The sequence below is a fragment of the Leptidea sinapis genome, chromosome 19, assembly GCF_905404315.1.
Source record: "Leptidea sinapis chromosome 19, ilLepSina1.1, whole genome shotgun sequence".
In the NCBI taxonomy this organism is placed as follows: Eukaryota; Metazoa; Arthropoda; class Insecta; order Lepidoptera; family Pieridae; genus Leptidea; species Leptidea sinapis.
Genome location: NC_066283.1, coordinates 5,698,450 through 5,721,265, shown reverse-complemented (window position 1 = coordinate 5,721,265; position 22,816 = coordinate 5,698,450). Strand labels below are relative to the sequence as shown.

The following is a 22,816-nucleotide window of genomic DNA, read 5'->3' as shown; positions in this document are numbered from 1 at the left end:
GGCGTGATTGTTTCAAGCAATTTACTTTTTAAGCTGTTTAATTGTAGGTTTTAAAATTGAAATGCTTTTGTTTCGACCAGGTTTGGCTTCCTTAGAAGTTCAAAGTCAAAGTCAAATAAACCTGATTCAAAAAGGGTTAAACTAAGCGCTTCTGAATCGTCACTATAAATATTTCTTATAAATTACTGAATTTACATATGTTCGTAAAAAGTTTAACTCGTGAGAAGAACATAATAAGAAACTCAACGGCCACTCTTTTCAATCAAATAGAGTAGGTATTTTACAATGGCTGTAATATACATAACAAATTAGTTTGTAAGTAAAGTATTTCATGAAAAGTAATAAATGCATATATATAAATTATCGTATATTGGATGCATCAACTTTTAGAGCTTGAAACTCATTGTTTATGTGAGGATGCTTCGTGAACATGATGGTCGTGATTACTGTCATAATTAGTAGTTACATCCAACAAATACAATGATTGATTAACTATAACAGGTCGACCTGGCACCATTAACAGCACCCATTCACTACTTGACGCAGGGACCACCCGTCGTTCCCTTCGCACATATTTGAGGGAAGGAGACGACCCGGCACACGTCGCGCCGCAAGCAATGCCATTTAGTGAGCATGAATAAGATGTTGATATAAGTAATACTTATTAAGAAAATGTGTGCTTAAATAAGAGAAAATGCAATAAATGTTTACTAAGATAAGATAAATGATCACTTTACATATAGATATTGTAACCGAAATGTTTAGTAAAAAGGTGAAGCTGTAAATGTTGATTTAAAAGTGTGGCAATGAGTTTCTCGCCACTTCTTCTCATTCAACCCTTTCTGAAGTGGCGGTGATTATAAAAAGAAAAGAAAACTTTTGATATTCATAAGTGTCGTTTCCTTGAACTACGTGAAGATGTTGATTAGATTTGATTTAAATGTGAATTTGAGGACTGTTTTCTATTTTTGCACTTTTTTGTTAAGAATCTAGGTAGTGAGTGGCTAGGATATGGTTCTATTAAGAATTCCGTTGTCTACCTTCCAGCTTCATTACCGTACCAATAGTATCATCAGATTTTTCAATTATTAATAGAACCCATCATTAGGTTTGAAATTTGCTAGGGTACCAATCGAGAACATGAAAGTTGGCATGTTTATGTTATTTTCGTGGACAATTCGTTTTCGTTTACCACTTTGCTTCTGGTAGTGAAAATTCGTATCCTGCTTTATTTGTAAAGTCAAAAAAAAATTTTTTTTTATAGATATCTATCCTAATAATGAAGCTTTGGCATCCCGAATTTTTTAAGTGTTCATTGAGTAAATTATGGCTCATCAAACTTAGCCCCCCAAAAAAAATTTTTTTTCTATTTTTGAATTTTCAATATCGCATATCGTTAGTTCGTAGTTTGTTCTTAATTGTTCGCTATAAATAATTGTTTGTTCTTTTGTTGTTTATTTAAAAACAATTAATTAAAAACATACCCTTTAGTTAGCCCCCGCCCCCTGTTAATGGGGGGAAACGCCTACTATTTGGTTCTGGCACTCGCCGGCCGCTGCCGCGGCACGCTACGCTCGGCTCGTGCGTTGTTTTAACTGTTCTAACATAACCTAACCTAACCAATTTTAATGAATTGCAAATTTTTTTAAATAATTAAATCGAGAACTAACAAATGTTTATAGAGAACAATCAAGAACAAATGGCGAACTAACGATGTAATAAAAAAAAAATAATAATAAAAAAAAGAATCTGGGAAAAAAACTTTCTTGAGCTGTTAATTAAACGCGGGCAAATGATAGATATCTAGAATCTATTCTATAACAAAGATGATATCTGTTAGACACGCTAAAGTTCAGGTGCGGCTTGACCGATTTGAATATTAACTTTATTACTGTGTATGCCTCAGTACTGAGATGGGTTATCAAAACGGAAAATTAGAAGACACCTAAACGACCATGTGAAAAATTAAAAAAATCAATAGTAGTGTTTTTGTACGTATATGTGATAAGGTCCGAGCTGACATTCTGAAGGGCTGAAGTTCTGCTGCCACAACGTGTTTCCATTACATGTAAACACAATTCGATTGACCTTTTACAATATGGCACCAAAGATGTGCCATCGACAAATTTATTCACGACTCACTTTGCTGGTAATTCTGTTAAAATCATAGAAACAAATTTATATTTGCACCAAAAATATTGTTTGAGTGGACTGTCTAATAAAATTACATTAAGGTAGGTCACGATCACTGACCTGTATAAAGACCGCTAGACAGACTGTTCCATAATTTTGACAGCAAATTTGTGCCTATTTGAAGCGCCACTCGCGAGCGTACAGGGAACTAATTTTGACGTATAATACAAATGGCTGCGAGAGAAGCGTATAGTACTCTGAAGTATTATTGCATTTTTTATTAATTTCGGTCGTTTTCCGTGTTATTTATGGTTCAGGGATCAACGTAGTAAATTACACAATATTTTGTAAATACTTTTCCTATCGATGTTTGTTTAGCTGAGGTTGTCATCACTAGTTTTAGTACCGCAGACTCTCGCTACATGGCCAACAGCGCCAAAATGACGAATATCAAACAGGTACAAAAGCACATTGACAGCCACCTGTTCAGTGGTAAATAGTATTCACGATTCAATTTTGTGGATTCAAAGACATGGAATTCATGACCTGCACACCTTTGTCCTATAAGTTTAAAATCAAACTATTAGAAAAAATGAAAAATTCAGTATGAATTGAAGTTGAATTCTCAAACAACAAGTAAACAATAAAAAGCCAGAGCTCTTTTGTCAGATATAAAAATCTTTGTGTTTTTGATGACAATGCTTTTGCATTTTCTAGAACTATATTTGAATTGCGTTTTTTTTATTCTTCGATGATTTTGAAACAAGACCAAAGAGTATAATAATATATAGGGAAAGGAGAGCCCTCTCTACGCATTATGAGCTGTCTATTTGAAAACTAGCGCCATCTGGAGATTGGCCCCGAAAATAACTATATATAAGCTCGAAATTCTAAAATTCATTTTGTTGTGACGCAAAAAAATAACTAACTCTACTTTTTAATGTTGGTATTGCAATTTTTACCATGTTGAAATGGCGCGTAGAGTTAGTTATTTAATTTTGTCACAACATAGAACATAAAGGATAGATTTAGTAGTGTAAATATGCAAAATGGAACACGAGAGCTACACACATGCGCAAACGCTAGAAGTAGCCGCCATTTTATGACCAGTGGGCAGTGACACAATTAAAGAAAAGTTGAAAGGTTTCAAAGCGAATGACAGCTGACAAAGCTTCGGGCCAACTAACAGATGGCATAAAGTCTTCTGAAAACGTCACTGTAAGGCGTGTGTCCCACCCCTGAACAACACTAAATTGAAAGAGTTCGAGTAACCGAGCTTCTATATTTATGAGGAGGTGGGTAAGTTCTAACGGAAAAATGTTTAATCTATTATTAAACATTTTTTTACTGACAAAAAAATATAGCCCGGAAAGGCGTAGATGTCTCCAGCAGCTTCTTTTTTCTTCAAATAGAATTATCAATTTATATGAGTGCGTATAAGTGAGTTCCAATAGTTTATGAAAGGCTTTTTCAATCTAACAATCATTTATTCTAATTACTCAATATTACTTTATATTATTATATAAAGCTCTCCTTCAAAGTAAGGCTTCTATTTTCCTTTGATACTTTTAATGTTCATGTGAGTTTTTTTTTTATTTTCGGCCAACATATTTTAGGTGATGGCCAATAGATACTCTATTGATTTACAACTACTATTTTTTGTTAGTGTATTACGAAGACAATATTAAATTATACGGTAAGGTAATTATTGTAGGTTATATGGCGGACATTTTGGAATCCGCCATATTGGATTGTATTATTTTTAATCGACTTCAAAAAGGAGGAGGGATGTTGAACATTCTTGTTTACGTGTACGATGTAATTTTAGTTAGTGTACGGCTTTTTTAGAAGTTTTCATTTATTTGTATTAGGTTTGCAGAAGAAGTGTATTAGTAATAATAATCTTTATTAAGTTATTTTATACTGTTTAGTTTTGAAGTCGGTTGGTTGGTCTTGGATCCGTCATTTAGTCTCATAAAAAATACCTTCTGTCAATTTTATACATGTATAACTACACGTCGCCTATCCTTATATTTTACTTTAACAGCTCGAGTACTTATCAATAATTAGATATACTTTTACGTACGAATTCGATTTCTTAATTATCGACACAAAAAATGGGCATAATTTATGTTTTTTTTAAAAAAAAAACATTGATATATGTTTTTTTCGCACAGCTTATTCTATTGTTAAATTTAAACAAACTGGCGTGAAAATGGCATATAGTTCTCTATAAAGGTGTGTATTCGAGCAACATGTAACTTTTCTCATTATATTTTAACCTTCATAGCTTTTGTTATTAAAGTAAAAAGTGAATAATAAATAAATCAATAATTTTTGTTACATAGTTTTTTCAAGGAAATAGTTTTTGAATAATCTTCGCTACAATATTATAAAATATTAAATATTGCTTTATAATTATTATCGAGCTCGAGGAGCGAGTCGCTTCACTATTGAAAAAAAATGGCGTCTATGAAGTATATTTTATCATTTATATTTGTTAATAATTAATATGGAACTTCAGAGGCGTGCTTAAGTCAAAAGTAAAATAATTGGTTGGACTAGGTATAAGACGGTTTATGAGATAAGTGAAGAGACGGATGCTTAGGGGAGACTTCCTAATAGGGTTACCCTTTGGGTACGGAACCGTTAAACCAATGATATTACAAAAGTGTTGTCACAATACTTGGCACGTGTGCCACTCTCCATCATCGTTTTGTTTTGTTATTCATGATTTTAAACAAGGGCATGGACTCGTAAAAATATAAGGACTCCGTGTCACCTTACATAACAGTGTAGCATCAAAACAAGCCGATTAACGTGTAAATACATAGCCCCACGCACACGCTTACACTACTACAGGCCGATAGGCGGCCATTATGAGAATTGTCATCGTCTGTGACAGATCAGTTTGTGTGTCAATAAAATATTTTAAATATGCCTTCGTGCGTTGTGAAAAAGTGTAAGAACGATACTTTATAAGTATTTGTGACCATATATGATTATTTAAGGGGGAACAATTGTGTAAGTAGTATCCCCCGTAACCGCACACACACTAGCATAACGGTGCTTCACTTGCTAATATCACAGCGCGGAGTCCTTCTTTTTTTACTCGTCCGTGAACAATTGCTATTAAAAAAGACAAAATGCGCCAATATATTATTTTTTAAACAAACACAGGCAAAGGCACACAGAAATCCCAGTGTTCCTTTGTCCGACAGATAAAGCCAACATTTTGTGATGACAATGCCTCGGTATTATCCAGAATATATGTGGCGTCTCATTTGAGGTTACAGACATAAACAGGTATGGTTCGAGTAACGTAGACAGAGTGTAAAAACTATGCGCAAGTTTTTATCTTGTCGCCAACAAAAACGAGTTTATTGAAAGCCATTCTTTGATCCGTCGACCAAATTGAGACAGGAGACGGTTATAATTGGATAGAACAATATAGATATGAAATCACACAACCCTATACATTTTTGAAAATGTTATGTATATTATACATAGGCACATAGGTACCTAAACGAATTTGTTTGAAACTGTCATACCTATAATGTTAACACCAGGAACAAACATAAACTTATACACAGACTACTCGGCTTACAAACAAAAACAAGATTACTATAACATAAATGACTTTATTAATGATACCACATCGGGAATGGAGCGACCGCCCTCAGGCTGTTAAAGCCAAGAAGCCAGCTGATTTTCTTGCCCCCGTTCTTCTCCGGTTCGAGGCATACTTTTTCGAATGGGATCTTCATTCTATTTTGAATAAAAATATTTAAATTTAAATTTGGCTATCATAATATGTCTGACTTACATCATCGTGTAGGTACGAGTACCAACTAAGGTTACACAATTATTATATATAAGGTCACAATAATTTAAATAAGTAGAAAAATGGACTATCGAGGTGCGCCCGGTTCGATCTGCTCCCGCCACCTAGTAATGTGTTATCAGTAGTCGAATTCATATAAGTATACTTAACTAGCTGTAGCCCGCGACTTCGTCCGCGTGGAAATTGGTATTTTAAAATCTTGTGGGAATCGTAAACTGCTTTTAGTCTATCATATTCGATTGCCATCTTGCAAACCTGTCGCGAATTTATGGATGGAACGGAATAATATAAAAATCGCGATTAAAAAACCGAGGTTAATAGTAGAAGGGTGAAAATTGGAAGTTGTATGTATTTGTTAATGCTGAATCATAATAATATTAAAATAAAAAAATTATAAAAAAATATTTAGATGTTTTACCCTTATCATTTAGGGGTATGAAAAATGTTGGCCGATTCTCAGACCTACCCGATATACCTACACACAAATCTTCGAACAAATTAGTTTAGCCGTGTCGAAGGTGTTTGGTAACAAACACCGGAACACAAACACGAGAATTTTATATATAAGACTAGCCGTTCCCGCCTGCTTCGCTGGGCGAATTTTCAAAGGAAATAAATTAAACTTTATTAACCTTCATTACAAATACATTAAAAAAAAAGTTGCCATAAACTATCTAGGATAAATTTCGCATCGAATGGTGATAGTTTCATGTCGCTACGATCAGTGGTTTAGGCGTGAAAGACTATTTTCATTATCTCTAATAAGTATATAAAATTCTCGTGTCATGGTGTTAAACTTTGAACTCCTCCGAAACGGCTTGACCGATTCTCATGAAATTTTGTGAGCATATTGAGTAGGTCTGAGAATCGGCCAACATCTATTTTTCATACCCCTAAATGTTAAATGTTGGTGGTCCACACGATTTTTTTTTTTAATTTTTTTGACATTTTTTTTAAATTTGTTTGATTATGAGTCAGCATTAAAAATACATACAACTTCAAATTTTCACCCATCTACGATCAATAGTTACTTTTGTATCGCGATTCACATCCCATCAAGTAACTTGTAGTTTTCTTCCCAAAAAAAAATACGTAAACAACATTTAAAACGGTCATCAAACTTTTATTTTATAACAAGAAGGAATCGACGTGTTTCTAGCTTAATATGATGCGTAGGCTCACAAAAAGTGTAACATATGGTGTCGTTGAACTCCAAGGAATCAGTTAAGACACAAATTATTAAACCGAGACAATTTGATTGGCTTAAGTGATTCTGTATCAAATCATTTCTTATATCTGGGGCAAAGATGTGTGTGTTTATTATATTTATAATTGACTAGCTGACCCGGCAAACGTTGTTTTGCCATATAAAGTATAATTCACGCGATAGTTTTATAAGTAATAAAATATTGCCTATATTATAGCCTGTACATCACTTTATTCTATTGTCAATAGCTTTTGCAGCGCACGCAAAAACAGGTTTTCGATTTTACACCTTGTGTTACAAAATAGCAATTTTATTACGGATCTCTAATTTTGAAAGAAAAAACATAGCCTATAGCCTTCCTCGATAAATGGACTACCCGACACTGAAAGAATCATTCAAATCGGACCAGTAGTACCAGAGATTAGCGCGTTCAAACAAACAAACAAACACTGCAGCTTTATAATATTAGTATAGATTATTATCAGAAGAGTTGAAAAATCGTAGATATGAATTCGATAAAAAAAATCTTCGTTTAAAAATATCAAATTCAAAAACTGAAAAGCATAAAATTACTAAAAATTTAAAAGACATAAAAGGCATTTATTTTCTCACAATTGATTCCTTTAGAATTCTTTTTGATGTCATTTCTAATAACTACTAGATACTACTGCCTACCGCTTCGGAAACAAATGGCGCTCTGAGAGAGAAGAAGCGGCGCAAGAAACTCTCCCAGCATTGTTTTTTTGCGCTCTTTTCAATAATAATATACAATATTGTACAGTCATTTCTATCGCTATAAAATAATCACAATCTAGTCACAGGCTGTCCGATCTTTTAGATATTCAGCAGTGGAGTAATAGAATAATTTAATACACCTCTTATGCAAACCTTTAGTTTGTATTTAATATTAATAAAATACTATTATTTATATATGCTACCTATTGATAGGTTTTAAGTCGGTGCCAAGCCAAATGTAATAGTTGGTGGTAGTAGGTACCTTTACAATTGTATCATCTACGTAAATAAGTTTCATAAAATGAAAACTACTGGGCCAATCTTCGTAATTTTTTTATGGGACTAAATGGCATCTACTCCGCTTCGAACTAAAGAAGAATTACATTTATCGGATCATAAATCTCAGCGAAATCGGTGTACATACATAAAAACAAATGGGAACCTCCTCCTTTTTGAAGTCGGTTAAAAACAGAAAACATAATATTATGTACGTAGGTACAGGCGGACGAGGTTCGGACTGTAGGCACTGATACTTTTATATTAAGCTTTCTTTTATCTATAAACTAGCTGACCCAGCAAACGTTGTATTGCCGATATTAAAATCGCGATACAAAAGTAACTGTTGATCGTAGATGGGTGAAAATTTGAAGTTGTATGTATTTTTTAATGCTGACTCATAATCAAACAAATTTAAAAAAAATGTCAAAAAAATAACAAAATAAAAATTCGTGTGGACCTCCCTTAACATTTAGGGGTATGAAAAATAGATGTTGGCTGATTCTCAGACCTACTCAATATGCTCACAAAATTTCATGAGAATCGGTCAAGCCGTTTCGGAGGAGTACGATATATATAAAAATGAATTGATGTTCGTTAGTCTCGCTGAAACTCGAAAACGGCTGGACCGTTTTGGCTAATTTTGGTCTTGAATTATTTATGGAAGTCCAGAGAAGGTTTAAAAGGTGAATAAATAGCAAAATGCTGCTAAATTAAATAAAAACAACAAATTTGTTTTTACTTTGATGTGTCCATACATAATTTCTAGATGAGAGAATTTATTGACGCACGGTTTGACAGTTCTGCTGTGAAACAATTTCATTACGACAGCAGGGTGCATATTTTACGAAGTAATTTTTGATGTTATGATATATTATCGACAAATTCATATAAAAACATTATTTTATTTATTATATACAGAACAACGTCTGTCGGGTCAGCTAGTTATGAATAAAAATCATAGTTACATTGCAGTTATATTTTCGGCGATTATGAGCTAAGCTCTGCGCATATCAATTATCAGAATTTCTGCTTATCAGCGAATGTTTAATCAAGAACTTATAAAACCTCTTATCACGAACGTGTTAAATCAACCATTTGCAACGTGCAATCTTAATGCAGTTAAGTATATTTTTGGTCAAGCATACATTATTCATTGAAGATAAATAACTTACGACCTGTATAGCCGCGTGGTTAGCGATCATATCTACTAAGCTAGAGGTCCCGGATTTGAATGAATATGGATGTTTATATTTTTTAATGTATGTTTAAGTAAGTATATTGTATTAAATATATCGTTGTCTTGTAACCAATAACACAGGCTATATATGCCTAATTTGAGGCAAGATAGTTTGTGTAAAAAGTGTGTCAATATTATATTAATAATAACTCAATATTAATATTCTGTACCTCTGTCCGTCTGTTTTTTTTTTTGTTCAATATTAGAACAGTAACAGTAATACAATCTCAGAGATCTATTGTTGAGACATTCTACTAATAAACAGAGCCAGTTAATTACGATAATTGCTTTGTGATTTGAATAGTTCTCAAGCTTTCGCTGTGTAAGTGAAAGAAACTCGCGGTACAGAAAGACCCCTGAATATCATTGCTTCTAGCTGGAGTATTTCAATATTTTAAATATTGTGACAAAGTCGAATATTTTTACTAAAGTAGGATGTTTAACACAAAACCGATTTTTAAAGCTGCTTATTGTAAGAATCGGCAATCGGCGGAAATCTCTTATATATATAAGAGATTTCCACGTATATAGTCACCCATCACGATATCTCTGGAACCATTAAAGCTATAGACTTGAAATTTGGTAGGAATATTCTTTTCACCGAGTAGATTTTACAAAATTCCACCACTAAGAGGGGTTGCGGGGCGGGTTAATTAAAAATTAAAATAATTTATATGGCAAAATAACGTTTGCTGGGTCAGCTAGTTTATATTAATTAAATAATTGAGTTTAACAAATGTTATGAAAACGTAATTGTTATTAAAATAAATTTCAAATTTTTACTTAGACAGTCCCGCCTTTTATTACGTAGTATCCTCTTTGGTTTCTGTTAAGAAAAGACTAAGAACGTCAAAAAAGACACTTTTGACATTAAGAACATCCAATCAAAATAGATTTGACAATTCTTTTCTTTTTTTCTTCCTATGGAAAGGAAACAAACGAGCGTACGGGTCACCTGGTTTTAAGTGATTACCACCGCCCACATTCTCTTGCAACACCAGAGGAATCACAGGAGTGTTGCCGGCTTTAGATAAGGTATACGCGCTTTATTACGAACGAAAAAACTTCCTTTTTTTGTAGGAACTGCACGGGCCTGGCTAATTACGTGGTTAATCCTTTTGGTAATCCTACTCACTTCAATGCCAGATAAAAAATTAAGGCCAAAAATCATAATTTAACATTTATCTAAAGGCCAACAGATTTCGTGATGAGAAATAAAGAAAAGCTAAATAAATACACATAAATTGAATGAATCCTAGACATTGTGAATGTCAATAAGGACAAATGACACTCGTAGGTGTGCCGAAGCTAATAAACAATTCAACGCTCAATATTTCCCGCTCATTTCACACGACTTGCTTGCACAGATTAAATAATTAATGCTTATAATCGCTCCACAGACTATGTACATGCACTTTTACGGTAGCATGCGCAAGAATGAGAAAGCATTTTTTGTGTACGTTTTCTCTAAATAAAATCATGAATCACGATGCGCTGTAGCGTCGCTCTCTTTATTTAAAATTTGAAGGTTTTTCGTGCATTCACTTTCTATAATTACATAAAACATGGCTGAAAGTCATATAAGAATAAACATTCGCTTGAGCGATTTAATGTCTTTAAAATTATAGATAATAAACGAAACGGTCAAAATTAGTGGAAGTACAATTATTAGCAATGCATTCTTGATTAGTATATTCTATTTAATAAATTTTCGCATCGAGTTGGACGTGTTTCACGACTTTTCATATAGTTTTAAGAAAAAGATTTGGGAACATTTCAAAGTTTAGTAATATTATTGTTATTAATTATTTACAAATTTAAAATCATTTAGTATTATTGCTATTTCATAGTTATTTGGCAAATTAATGTACTCCGTAATGTCATATCAGACACGATACCCTGTATTATACTAGTTTGTAAGTAAATGTGTAGTAAGTGTGTAAGTGTGTAGTAAGTGTGTGTAGTAAGTGTAATGGTTGTAATTATTAAATAAATAAATAATAAGCAATGCTTGCTTGTACTTATTGTATAAAAAAGGATGCAACAGGCAACAATTAAAAATATTTTTTTATTTATTTTTGTCTTAGTACAAAATATTAGCTGTAAGACAGCCAGCAAGTGGTTAACCACTTGAGTTTGTTTGGAATGTCTTGGATCCCACATTCCTCCAATAAATTAATTAGTTATTAATTTTAATTAATAATAAATAAATTAGTCATCTGGGAATATTTTTTTATTAAAAAACATAAAACGTAATCTCAAACTAAGAAGTAACATTTGAAATGGTTTAAAAATTATGAGCATCTGCAGATGAGTACCTACAATATACAGGGTGGCACTACAATGGCGATATTAAATAAACAGCTACTTAACCGTACTCATAAAAAATAATTCTATAATTAAAATATACAATTCACCTATTAAATCAATTTTCCATAGTATTATTTCGGAACATCCTGTAAGTAATCTACTAGCCGCGCGCTAGGGCAGACACACACACGACCACGTAAGGATGATTAAAATTATGTTTCCTAAATATATTTACATTTGGTTCTTTTAAATTTTTATATAATTAACATATTTTTTTTTATTTAAATTTCCTTTTGTACTTTCCGCGACCTTCTCAAGAGAGGAATCGATAGAGGAGGGGAGGACATATTCATTCATGAGGTATTCCATCTTTATAAGTTACACAGTGACATAATCAATGTGGTATTACACTACGCCCTAGGTCACTTTTTCATGTGTTATAATATATTCCAAAATTTTGGGACCGCTTCGCACCAAGAGGATTTAATACATTCAAATTAATTACTCTATCTGTCTGAAATTGAACATATATCTGATTGCTATTTAATAAAATATATTAATAAAATACAAAAAAACATGGAATACTGAACCGTGTTTCAATTCGGACGGTATGTATAGAACAAACTAAGTACTAATATTTTCTACTTCGGCATAGCTTTTAGTACCTACTTATTTTCAAGTATAATTTAATTTGTTTTCTAGCATTAAAACAGTTTCAAGAAATGCGTTGCCGGCCTCTAAGGTGGGATATGCTTTTTTCTTGAAGGTCCCTAAGTCGTATTTGTCATAAATGACTTTCTTAATGATACCACAGATTGGGAATGGACCGACCGCCCTCAGGCTATTAAATAATAAGTTTAATTGTACAATGTTACTTTGTTACTTTGTAAATGTTACTTTAATTGTAAAACATATTTTTGATGAAAAAAAAGCCCGCTGAGTTTGTTGCGCCCATTCTTCTCAGGCCTGAGGCATTCATTTTGGAATGGGTGGTAGTTTTTTCTTTTTGACTTTCAATAAGTGATGTCACATCCTATTTTGAATAAAAATATTTGAATTTGAATATGGGTGAGGTATGCAAGAAGATCACCAGGTGAGCGACCCTGACGGACACCGAACTGGCAGTCTGATGTTGCAAAAGTCCACAGCGAACGTGGAGGAGGGTGGTTTGAGCCTCCTGCTCTGTTCACCCCCTCCAGAATACGCAGGGCAGCCTAGGCAAACACTATTAGGAACAGGCCCTAATAGTGGACGCCCAGGGACGGATTCTCCCGGACTACATAGCCTGGTACCGTCCTGGAGTAGTCTATTTTTATTTTAGTCCGTGCTACCATTGGGGGGGGGGGGGGTTTAGGTCTCCGGGATACCCCACTCACCGGACGAAACACAACGGTATAGCCGCTATTTCACGCCGGTTTCGCGAGTGGGGGAGTGGTATTTCTCCGGGCGTGCCGGCTCAATTCGGTTGTGTCCGTGAGGACCCAACATAGCACTACAACTTTAATGTTTATTCGTTAAATGTTCTCCCTGTTGAATAATGAAATTGTTTCACAGCAGAACTGTCAAATCGTGCGTCAATAAATTTTCTCATAGAAAATATGTCCATACAAAACAAAAATTGGAAATAAAAATAATTATGAGTGCCAAATCGGAATAAAAACTATCCTATCTCTCAAGTTGGACTTAACTGTACTCCATGAAGAAATCCCCATTAAAATCGGTTCATTAGTTTAGGAGTTCACTGGAAACAAACATCAGGATACTGAATTTATGTATACATAGATTATCGTTTGTGTGAGGAAGGTCCTCACATAATTCATAATATCCTGTTGGAATAATTGGGACAAACACAACACATACATGATAAAGGCGATAGAATAGACAGTAAAAACAGTGTCTTCCTTATAAACATTTTGGGAAACTTGTTTCTAGTAACAAAAAAATTAAAAAAAAGCGTAAAAATAGGATATTAGTTATTTCCAAATTTTTGAAATGTTGGTCTATACTTAAACATTGTACAATATTTACCCATAACGTCCTTAAATAAACAAAAGACCTGAATCAGTTGTTTTCAGGTGAATTCAACAGGGCTTATTTAAAAAAAATCCGTTAAACAAACGTTGATTATTACTTTTTTTTTATAAAAACAACGGACCAGACGAGTAGGACGTAGAGTTGATGGTAATTGATACGCCCTGCCCATTACAATGCTGCTCAGGATTCTCGAAAAACCCAAAAATTCTGAGCTGCTCTACAATTGCGCTCGACACCTTGAGACATATGTTCAGACCGAAACACTATAATACACATTGCTGCTTCACGGCAGAAATAGGCGACGTTGTGGTACCTATAATCTAGCCGGCATCCTGTGCAAAGGAGCCTCCCACTCACTTATTATCAGATGGTGGTCATTTGTTTTCCCTCCAAGCCAAAAACTCAAGGAATCTTCACATAATTGTAGTATATACAAAAATCGTTAATAGCCGTCTATGATGCAGCTTTGTTTTTGTTTAAAGCAGTGTAAAAGGAATGATAAAGCGCTCTATTCATTGCACTAAACGCTTTACTACAGACGGAAATAGCATTAGCATGTAGTATCGGGCGCGCCATTTCATAAATCTACATCTACGAGTACATATTCCGCACCCAGACATTTGTATAGGACATTCCACCCTTCAGCGCAAATCGAAATAGTAGGTATAGGTACTCATCCATATGTATGATAGCACACAAACACTAAACAGAATGACTAAGCCATAAACGCCCTGAAAAAAAAAATTCGAAAATGGATTCTGAAGATTGACAATTATTATTTCTTTTCTATTCTTCAGAGTTGTTTTTGTACACAAAAATTTAAAGTGTTCTTTTATTTTTGTGTACAATTATAAAATTTAAGTATTAATTTCCACTTGAAATTATTTTTAATTTAATAATATTATTCCATTGATAATAAATACTAAGCATTTTTTCATGGTTCATTAATTAAATCTTCCATAACTGTTATTTTAATTAGATTTCCCTGTTTAAACAAATATACTATATTAAAATATAAATTGAAATATTATAATTAAATTTAATAAAAATATTGAATAAATCTCACTTTTTTGGGCCCATTTTGAACTAGAGTGTCGTATTCCATACCTTCCACAGACATATTGCACTAGATTACACTTTTAAAACCACACAACAAGCAAAGAACAATATTATACAGCCAACGGCGTGACAGCTATAAAATGAGTTCGATTATCACTGAATCCTTTTATCGAAATGTCTAATCGAATGTAGGTGCGCCGCCGACCGGCTCGGGTGCAATAACCAATGTGAGGGTTCCCAACTTCCCTCTTCCCCGCGCGTCTCGCGAGTCGCGACACACAGCCTCCGCCACTTAATTCATTTACCGTAACACTACATACTGCTACAACCTTCACGGTAATTAAAAGAATATTATTATTTTATTAGCATGTACTGCTACTTACATTGTAAATTGTAATATGGCATCTAAGCTGAGTAAAGATTTCCTGTCTCCATCTTCTATGACTTTTCGTTGTCATAAGACTGCATTTATATAATTTTTCTTTCATACATATTTTTTTTAGTGTAGCCAGAGCATGTGGGCGGAGGTGACCCGGACGTTCGCTTGTCCTCTCTTCCATAAAAAAATTGGAACCCAAACTCCAATGGATTGCACCGTTCGTCTGTTTATTTGCTGTCTGTCTGTCACGAAGAAGTAATGAGTCGATGCAGATGCATTACCGCTCAAGATTCTTGAGAGACTTCTGCGTTCGCTCTTGTCACTTCGAGAAACAAAATGTTAGGTGTATTTTTTTATATTGACACATTTTTACATAAATTAAAATTATCTAGCTCCAAACCAGGGTTAGCCTGTACTATAGGTACAAGACAATACATTTAACACGATATACTTACTTAAACATAAACAAATATATATAAAAATCCATGAATCTAACTAACTACCAATTTGTCTAAATATGTGTAGATATACCTTATATCCTTTCAAATAAAAAAAGAATCATCGAAATCGGTTTGAGCGATATTGAGTTATTCGTAAATTTATCATCAATAAGCTTTCCCACGCAAATGTTTTTAAACAAAACTTTTAAATTTCATAACACATTTGTTTTATACATTTTCTGGGATCATATTGTAAATGCATAATATACATCGCCCCATAAAAGATTTACTAGCTGAACTTAACCGAGGCATAACAAGTTTATGTTGATATATAAACGTAACATTTATTAAACTTTTGTAAAAAAAAAAACTCCAATATTTTAGTTTTCTATAATTAACTAACAAAATTAAAAGCTTTGTCTCTCAATTTACGTAAAAGTATTTTTTCTGGCACACGAATGTCTACTTGGTCGGCCCATTCAATGGATGTATTTAGAGAGTACGGCGTTCGGATAACAGAAGTGTTCGGTTTATGAGTGGTTCAGATTGTAGAGGTCAGATCTGTTGTAATTCATAAATGCCATCAAAAACATTACCAATAATGTGTAAATATAACTATGTTTCGGTCAGAAGGGATTTTTTTTAATTTTGAATTTGTAATTTTTTTTTTAGTAGCTAGTGAAATTACTGGGCAAATGAAACTAATTAACATCTTATGTCTCAAGGTGACTGCGCTAGTGCGCAATTGAGTGCCGCTCAGAATTTTTGGGTTTTCAAGAATCCTGAGCGGCACTGCATTGCGTATCAATTACCATCAGCTGAACATCCTGATCGTCTCATCCCTTATTTTCATAAAACAAAAGTTTTTCCATATTATTTTCTGAATAAAATGTGGTGAATATATAAAATATTATATGGTTAGTTGAGTTTGAATGGGCTATTAACGTACTCAGCCTCATGATTGGCCCATTGAGCGTGTCGGTTCATCTTCTTAGTCTAAACTCAAGCCCAAGGAGTCCTTGGCTTTTCAGACTGCTGCATGCGTACGGAAGCAATACTGGAGATCAGACGATGTAAGCCCATTGCCCGTATAAGTCGTCCCCGTTCTATTACTCTGTGAGCACGAGGTATGGCATTTTATACTGACTTAATAAATCCATTGCATAAAAGGCTATCTGTAAACAGACGCTTGTTATAACACCTACTTTATATTTCGTCTCGAGTCCCAAATGAATAGTAGGCATTTTACTATTTCTGATATTATGTCACACCTACGTTACTCATCTGTTTTGGGTCATAGAGTGTTCAGAAAACAGCTGACATGGGTTGCGGGATGCATAGTTTTTGCGAAAACTTAGCACTTTAAATATTGTATTAAAATATAATGCTAATTCATTTCTGAGATGACCTAAGGAATGTCTGGTTCAAAGCATAGTATACCCATAAATTTTCACCGTGTATAATCTGATCAAGTTGTGGTTAAACTTTGATGTCACCGGAACTGCATTCTTTGTTTGCCTGTAATATATTCTATTTATTAATAATAAGACATGATATATTCTGAATAAGAACCTAAGTGTTGATGTTGTTGTCCTTATGGCTATCGTGCCTAATTAGGGCTGAGGTCATCCAACAAACAGGTTTTATTGATTCCTTGAATGTATTTTTACTGCATCTTTTTCTAAAACTACTTTTTAAAGGATAAAACGCGTATAAGTGATTATAACTGAATTCTTATACTATTTTGGAAGACACAAAACGTAGTTGATCACTCAGATATTCAGCTGTGGAGTGGTAGTATTTATGATAGGATTTACGATAAAGATATTATGTATCTTATGAAGACTTCGAGAATTAGTTACAAGCAATCCCTTATTTCTAGGATTATAATAATGGAAATCACAATTAAGAGCAAAAAGATGACGACTTATAACTCAAGAAAGGCTTGAACGCTCTTGGTGAAAATTAATGTTATGTAGTTAGAACATAATGTGATCTTATAAAACTGTTAAGCTAAGAGTATTAAAATTACTTAGTTACTAAACATTTTGAATGTCAAAACACAATTTAGCGGTTTCCACATAATATCTATTCTTTGGTATACACTTGTTGAATGAAAATAACGTTATATTATATATTAATATTTACATATCATTATAATTATATACATGTAAATGAAGCACTTTTGGCTCTCCATGTAATTTAAATTTCCCCCACATTAACTTTGACTTTAAATGTCAAAGTTTTACATGTCTATTTATTCTATGGTGACAGCACTTTGCACTATGTTCCTTCTTTAACGGTATTCACTCTGGTTCTATGTTATTGAAAATTAACAAGGATTATTTGTAAAAGAAATACTATAATTATTTTAGATTATTAAAATATAAATTGGAGCAATAGCTTTTAATGTTGTTTCTCTGTACAGGTTTGTAAATATTTGTAATGTTTGAAAGTGTAAAAGTTAGAAAGTTTTATAACAAAATAAATTTCTCTTTACAGAGCAACAATTAAATAGTTTTTGTTTCATTAAAAAACATATAACATACATACATTATAAGTATTAATAATAATTACATAAATAAATAGGTACATCAGTATTATCAGATAGGGAGAAATAACAAACCAGGTTTTAGTAATGTTTGCTGTAGTATAATTTGTGGATGAATTAAATAGGTCTAATTCAGGAATATCTGTATTTAAATTTGAATTTAGGATGTCTTGAGAGGACAGGAGGCTCATATCTATGTTCGAGAATACATTTGGAGCATCGATATGACATTGTTCAATTTTGGTTCAAAATACAGTTTCAGCTACTTTTCGTCTCTCATGAAGTGGTAATATTTGATTTCTCTGTCATCTTGTCCCGTAATCACTGTTGTGTTTGCACTTGTATTGAAAGTATTTCAGAATAAATAAGTATATTCTGCAGGTGACTTCGTCTGTATAAAATATTGCACATCTTCGAGATATCTCAAAAAATTTGGGATAAAATTTACCTACTCTATGTCTTTCCTAATGTCATGATTCATCATCATCATCAGCCGGAAGACGTCCACTGCTGGAAAAAGGCAACCCCAAAAGATTTCCACGAAGATGGGTCTTTTGCTGCTCTCATCCAACGTATTCCGGCGATCTTGACCATATCGTCAGTCCATCTTGTGGGGGGCCTACCAACACTGAATCTTCCGGTACGTGGTCGCCATTCGAGGACTTTGCTGCCCCAACAGCCATATGTCCGTCGAACTATGTGCTCTGCCTACTGCCACTTCAGTTTCGCAATCATTTCATGATTAGTTGTGTAGTAAATGCGTAAAAGCATTACAAAAAAAAACGCGCACAAAAACAATCATAGGATAAACCATAAAAAATATAACTTTGCCTTAAGGTACATATCCTAATGATGAGAAATAAATTCCAACATATTGTTTTCCATTATTTTCATCGTTCCATATTGTGTGAATGGTGGGTTTCTTCATTCTGATGCTGTCGTGGTTTTTCCTCATGCAGGCTATATGAGTCTGTCATTAATAAATCTGTTTTTATTTGATACTTATAATATAAGTATGCATTTCCACAAAAACACGTTTGTTCTACCAATGAAAATCGAAAAACTCAGCATAGATATTATATTGACAATTTTTTCCTCTGTATCTGTATTTCTCTGTCTGCGAGTGAAAAAATCCATAACCAATTATATAGGATCAACCTATACTTAAACAAAAATAAGCTTGTTATGCGTACTCAGTTAACTGGAGTTAGTAGGTTGGGCGAAGTATATGCTTATAAAAATGCAGAAAATGTAAAATAAAGTACCTACCAAAATAAACTTACAAACGCTGACCAAAATCTAGCTTTGTTAATACGTGGGTAACTGAAAATGTTTAGAACTGGCCAGTTAGAAACATTGCTAATCAAAACTTTTTTTGAATTTCAATTTTAGAAGTCTTTGGTAACCTAATGTGGTATATCGCATTCATTTGTCATTTGTTTTTGTGAATTGGTAGCAAATCTAAAACTCTTGTTACATGTGAAAATGAACCTAACGCGCGAAAATTTTCGGTCAATGATTTCTTATGACTTTCGTTGTGAGCTTACTCAACAACAAAGCTAGCTCGTGCACTATTTACAATTGGTTTAACGAGTTTAAGCGTGGACGTAGCAATCTCAATGATGATCCGCGTGAGGGAAGTTCTTTAACAGCGACTACTGAAGATAACATCAGTGCTGTGCGACGCATGATAGAGGAGATAGGAGAGTGACCTATCAAAAGATACGGGCAAGCGTAGGCATTGGTATGAGTCAAGTTCAAAAATATTACACGAACATTTAGGCGTCAGGAAGCTTTGTACCAGATGGATTCCCCATACTTTAACCGACGACAAGAAACACCTTCGTATGAATATTTGACTATGGCAGGTGTCGAGATAATGAGTCATCCGCCATACAGTCCTGACCTGGCGCCCTGCAACTTTTATTTATTCCCAATAACTAAAGATAAAAGGCGAGGTATTCGCTTTACGAGCCCTTAAGATGCGGTGAAAGCGTACGAAAATGCCATAGAAGAGAACCCTAAGGAAGAATGGGCCCACTGCTTTTCTCAGTGGTTCCATCGAATGTGACGATGTGTAGAGAGGAACGGAGATTACTTCGAAATCAATAAAAGTATTGGCAACTGTCTACATTAAGCTGTTTTTATTTTCTAAACATTTCCAGTGTTACCTAGGTAAGTAATAAGAATTGGATAAAATTTTAACAATATGCTAAGGAGATACTATGTATCAGTGACTCAATTCAAAATACAGTGACAAATACCTCTATTACAAAATACTTGTTGATACTTAAAATACCAAACCCAAGAGCCAAAATAATAATTACTAATTAATTTTTCCGTGCATCTATTCATTGGTGAAAATTAATTTTGATTAGCTATACACATACATACATGATTGCAGAATTCCTGCAATTTCAGTGCAGTGCAAATTAATAAAATTCGTCAAGTTGCACCGCTACTGTGCGACTCTAAAACAAGCATAGCAGCGCAGTAACAGTATTTTATCAGAATTGCGCTAAGTAAACTAGCGATATAACTGCTGTGATCAAACACTACTCAAACGTCAAAATGGTTTACGAAAATACCATTATAATGCTGCAAACGTGAAGCAGTAGTAGAACCGCGATTTATTAACCGCAGCGTTCCTGCAAAAAACTGCAACCAGGACTTCTTTGCAGAATACCGCTATACCGTATATCAATATTTTTTTATCTTTTTGACACGCGTCGCATAGCAGTGCAGTAGCCGTTTCTTCATAAAACAGCCCTGCTGAGAAGTAAATTCAGAGCTTGAGTAAAAAGCAAATCACCGAGAATAAAAAAGCTATAGACTTATTAATTGAGTGAATAATATTACTTTTTTGGAAGATGCACTTAAGAGATAAAAAATTCTTAAGTAGGTACTGCCACTTTGATTTTTGTAACTTTAAATCAATTATAGAGACTATGTTGGTTTTAAGATTAGTCTGAGTTGTCAAACTAAATGATTTCTGAAATTGACAAAGTTGACTTGACTTCGACTTATCGAAACCAAGACCGATACAAAATTCAGTTGACAAAAGAACTAAAGGTTACTGACCATTCCCAGCGTAGAACGTTCTGTAATTGGGCTTCGCCTCTAGAGCAACTTCAGGACGACCCATTTTATTCACAGAAAATAATCTTTATCGATGAAATATTTTTGCCTCAACGGTGAAACGAAAATCCTCAAAAGATTCGTGAAAGGCTATTGCATTGTGAAAGAGTGACTGTCTGGTGCGCATCTTGAGCCGGGGACATAATTGGTCCTTATAGTTATAAAGAAAATATATACCAATAAATAATTTTTATTTTTTTATAGTTTACATTAATATTGATCCTTAACTCTTATAAAAACAACAAATTCAGAAGAAGAAAAAACGACCAATCGACCCGACGCTCTATCTATGTAATTCCAGCCCTTTTTAGTGAAGCATAGCGAATGAATCCTAAATACTTCTTCCACTATGACCTAGGTCCTAGTCCAAAGTGCCAACTGAACTCATCAATCAACTGTCAATGTCAATGGCACGATGCTAGGTACGTCAAAAACTCAAATCAGTAAAATGTAAACAAGTCCAGGCATTAATAATTATTTTACATAAAATTTAAATACCTAGTAAAATAGCGTATAAACATAGTTATTAAGATCAATGATGTAGATATTTTTAAATTAAGTTCAAGTTCATTGTATTTGTGCTTTTGTGTTTGTTATAAAATTCAAGATTGTTTCTTGAGTAGGTTATTCATTGAAAATGTGTAGCAACGATTTCAAAATATTAAAGCAAGGCGCTGAAGCGAAGTTATACTTAGGTAATTATCTTGGAAAACCGACAGTGATTAAAGAAAGGTTCAAGAAAAAATACAGACATCCAGATCTAGATGAAAGCATAACAAAAGAAAGAATAAAAAATGAGGCTAGATCTATAGTTCGCGCTAAAGTTGCAGGTGTAAAAACACCCTCACTATATTTAGTTGATTTTGAAAGACGTCGTATATATATGCAGTATTTTGAACATAGTGTAACAGTAAAAGATTTCATTATAAATATTAAAAAAAAATATACAGATGACAGTGCTGCCAAGCTGAATAAAGTTGCCAGAGTAATCGGAGAAAATGTTCGGAAATTGCACATTAATAACATTATTCATAGTGATCTTACCACATCTAATATGTTACTTGTAAAAGATGATGAAAAAGATATTAATCAAGAATTAGTGATAATTGATTTTGGATTATCTTACATTGATACAAGAGCAGAAGATAAAGGGGTAGATTTATATGTGCTCGAAAGAGCTCTGATAAGCACCCATAACGATTGTCCTGATTTGTTTTCCAAAATATTAGAAGGATATAAAGCCTACAGCAATACCAATATTAAGGAAATATTACATAAATTTGAAGATGTAAGAGCACGGGGGCGCAAGAGAACTATGGTGGGATAAATTATTGATCTAAATAAAAATATAACAACCATTCTTATATTTCTTCAATAACTCATTTTGTTTGGAAGTAAAATACTTATTGGTATCGGAATTTCATGTTGAAATTTGGCAGATTCATGATATATATTTATTATACAATCTAC

General features: G+C 33.5%; 2 protein-coding genes across 2 annotated transcripts in view; one reads left to right on the top strand and one right to left on the bottom strand.

Annotated features, from left to right (window-relative positions):
- LOC126970022 (coactosin-like protein) overlaps window positions 1-15,076 on the bottom strand; it is a 45,874-nt gene extending 30,798 nt beyond the window's left edge. Inside the window, exon 1 of the mRNA XM_050815704.1 lies at window positions 14,846-15,076. Coding sequence (XP_050671661.1) covers window positions 14,846-14,899 — 54 coding nt within the window. The 5' untranslated portion in view covers window positions 14,900-15,076. The remainder of the gene's footprint in view (window positions 1-14,845) is intronic.
- Window positions 15,077-21,768: 6,692 nt separating this feature from the next.
- LOC126970024 (EKC/KEOPS complex subunit TP53RK) lies at window positions 21,769-22,704 on the top strand. The gene has a single exon (XM_050815706.1). It carries the CDS (start codon window positions 21,984-21,986, stop codon window positions 22,671-22,673), a length of 690 nt encoding a protein of 229 aa, XP_050671663.1. The 5' UTR covers window positions 21,769-21,983; the 3' UTR covers window positions 22,674-22,704.
- Window positions 22,705-22,816: the final 112 nt, after the last annotated feature.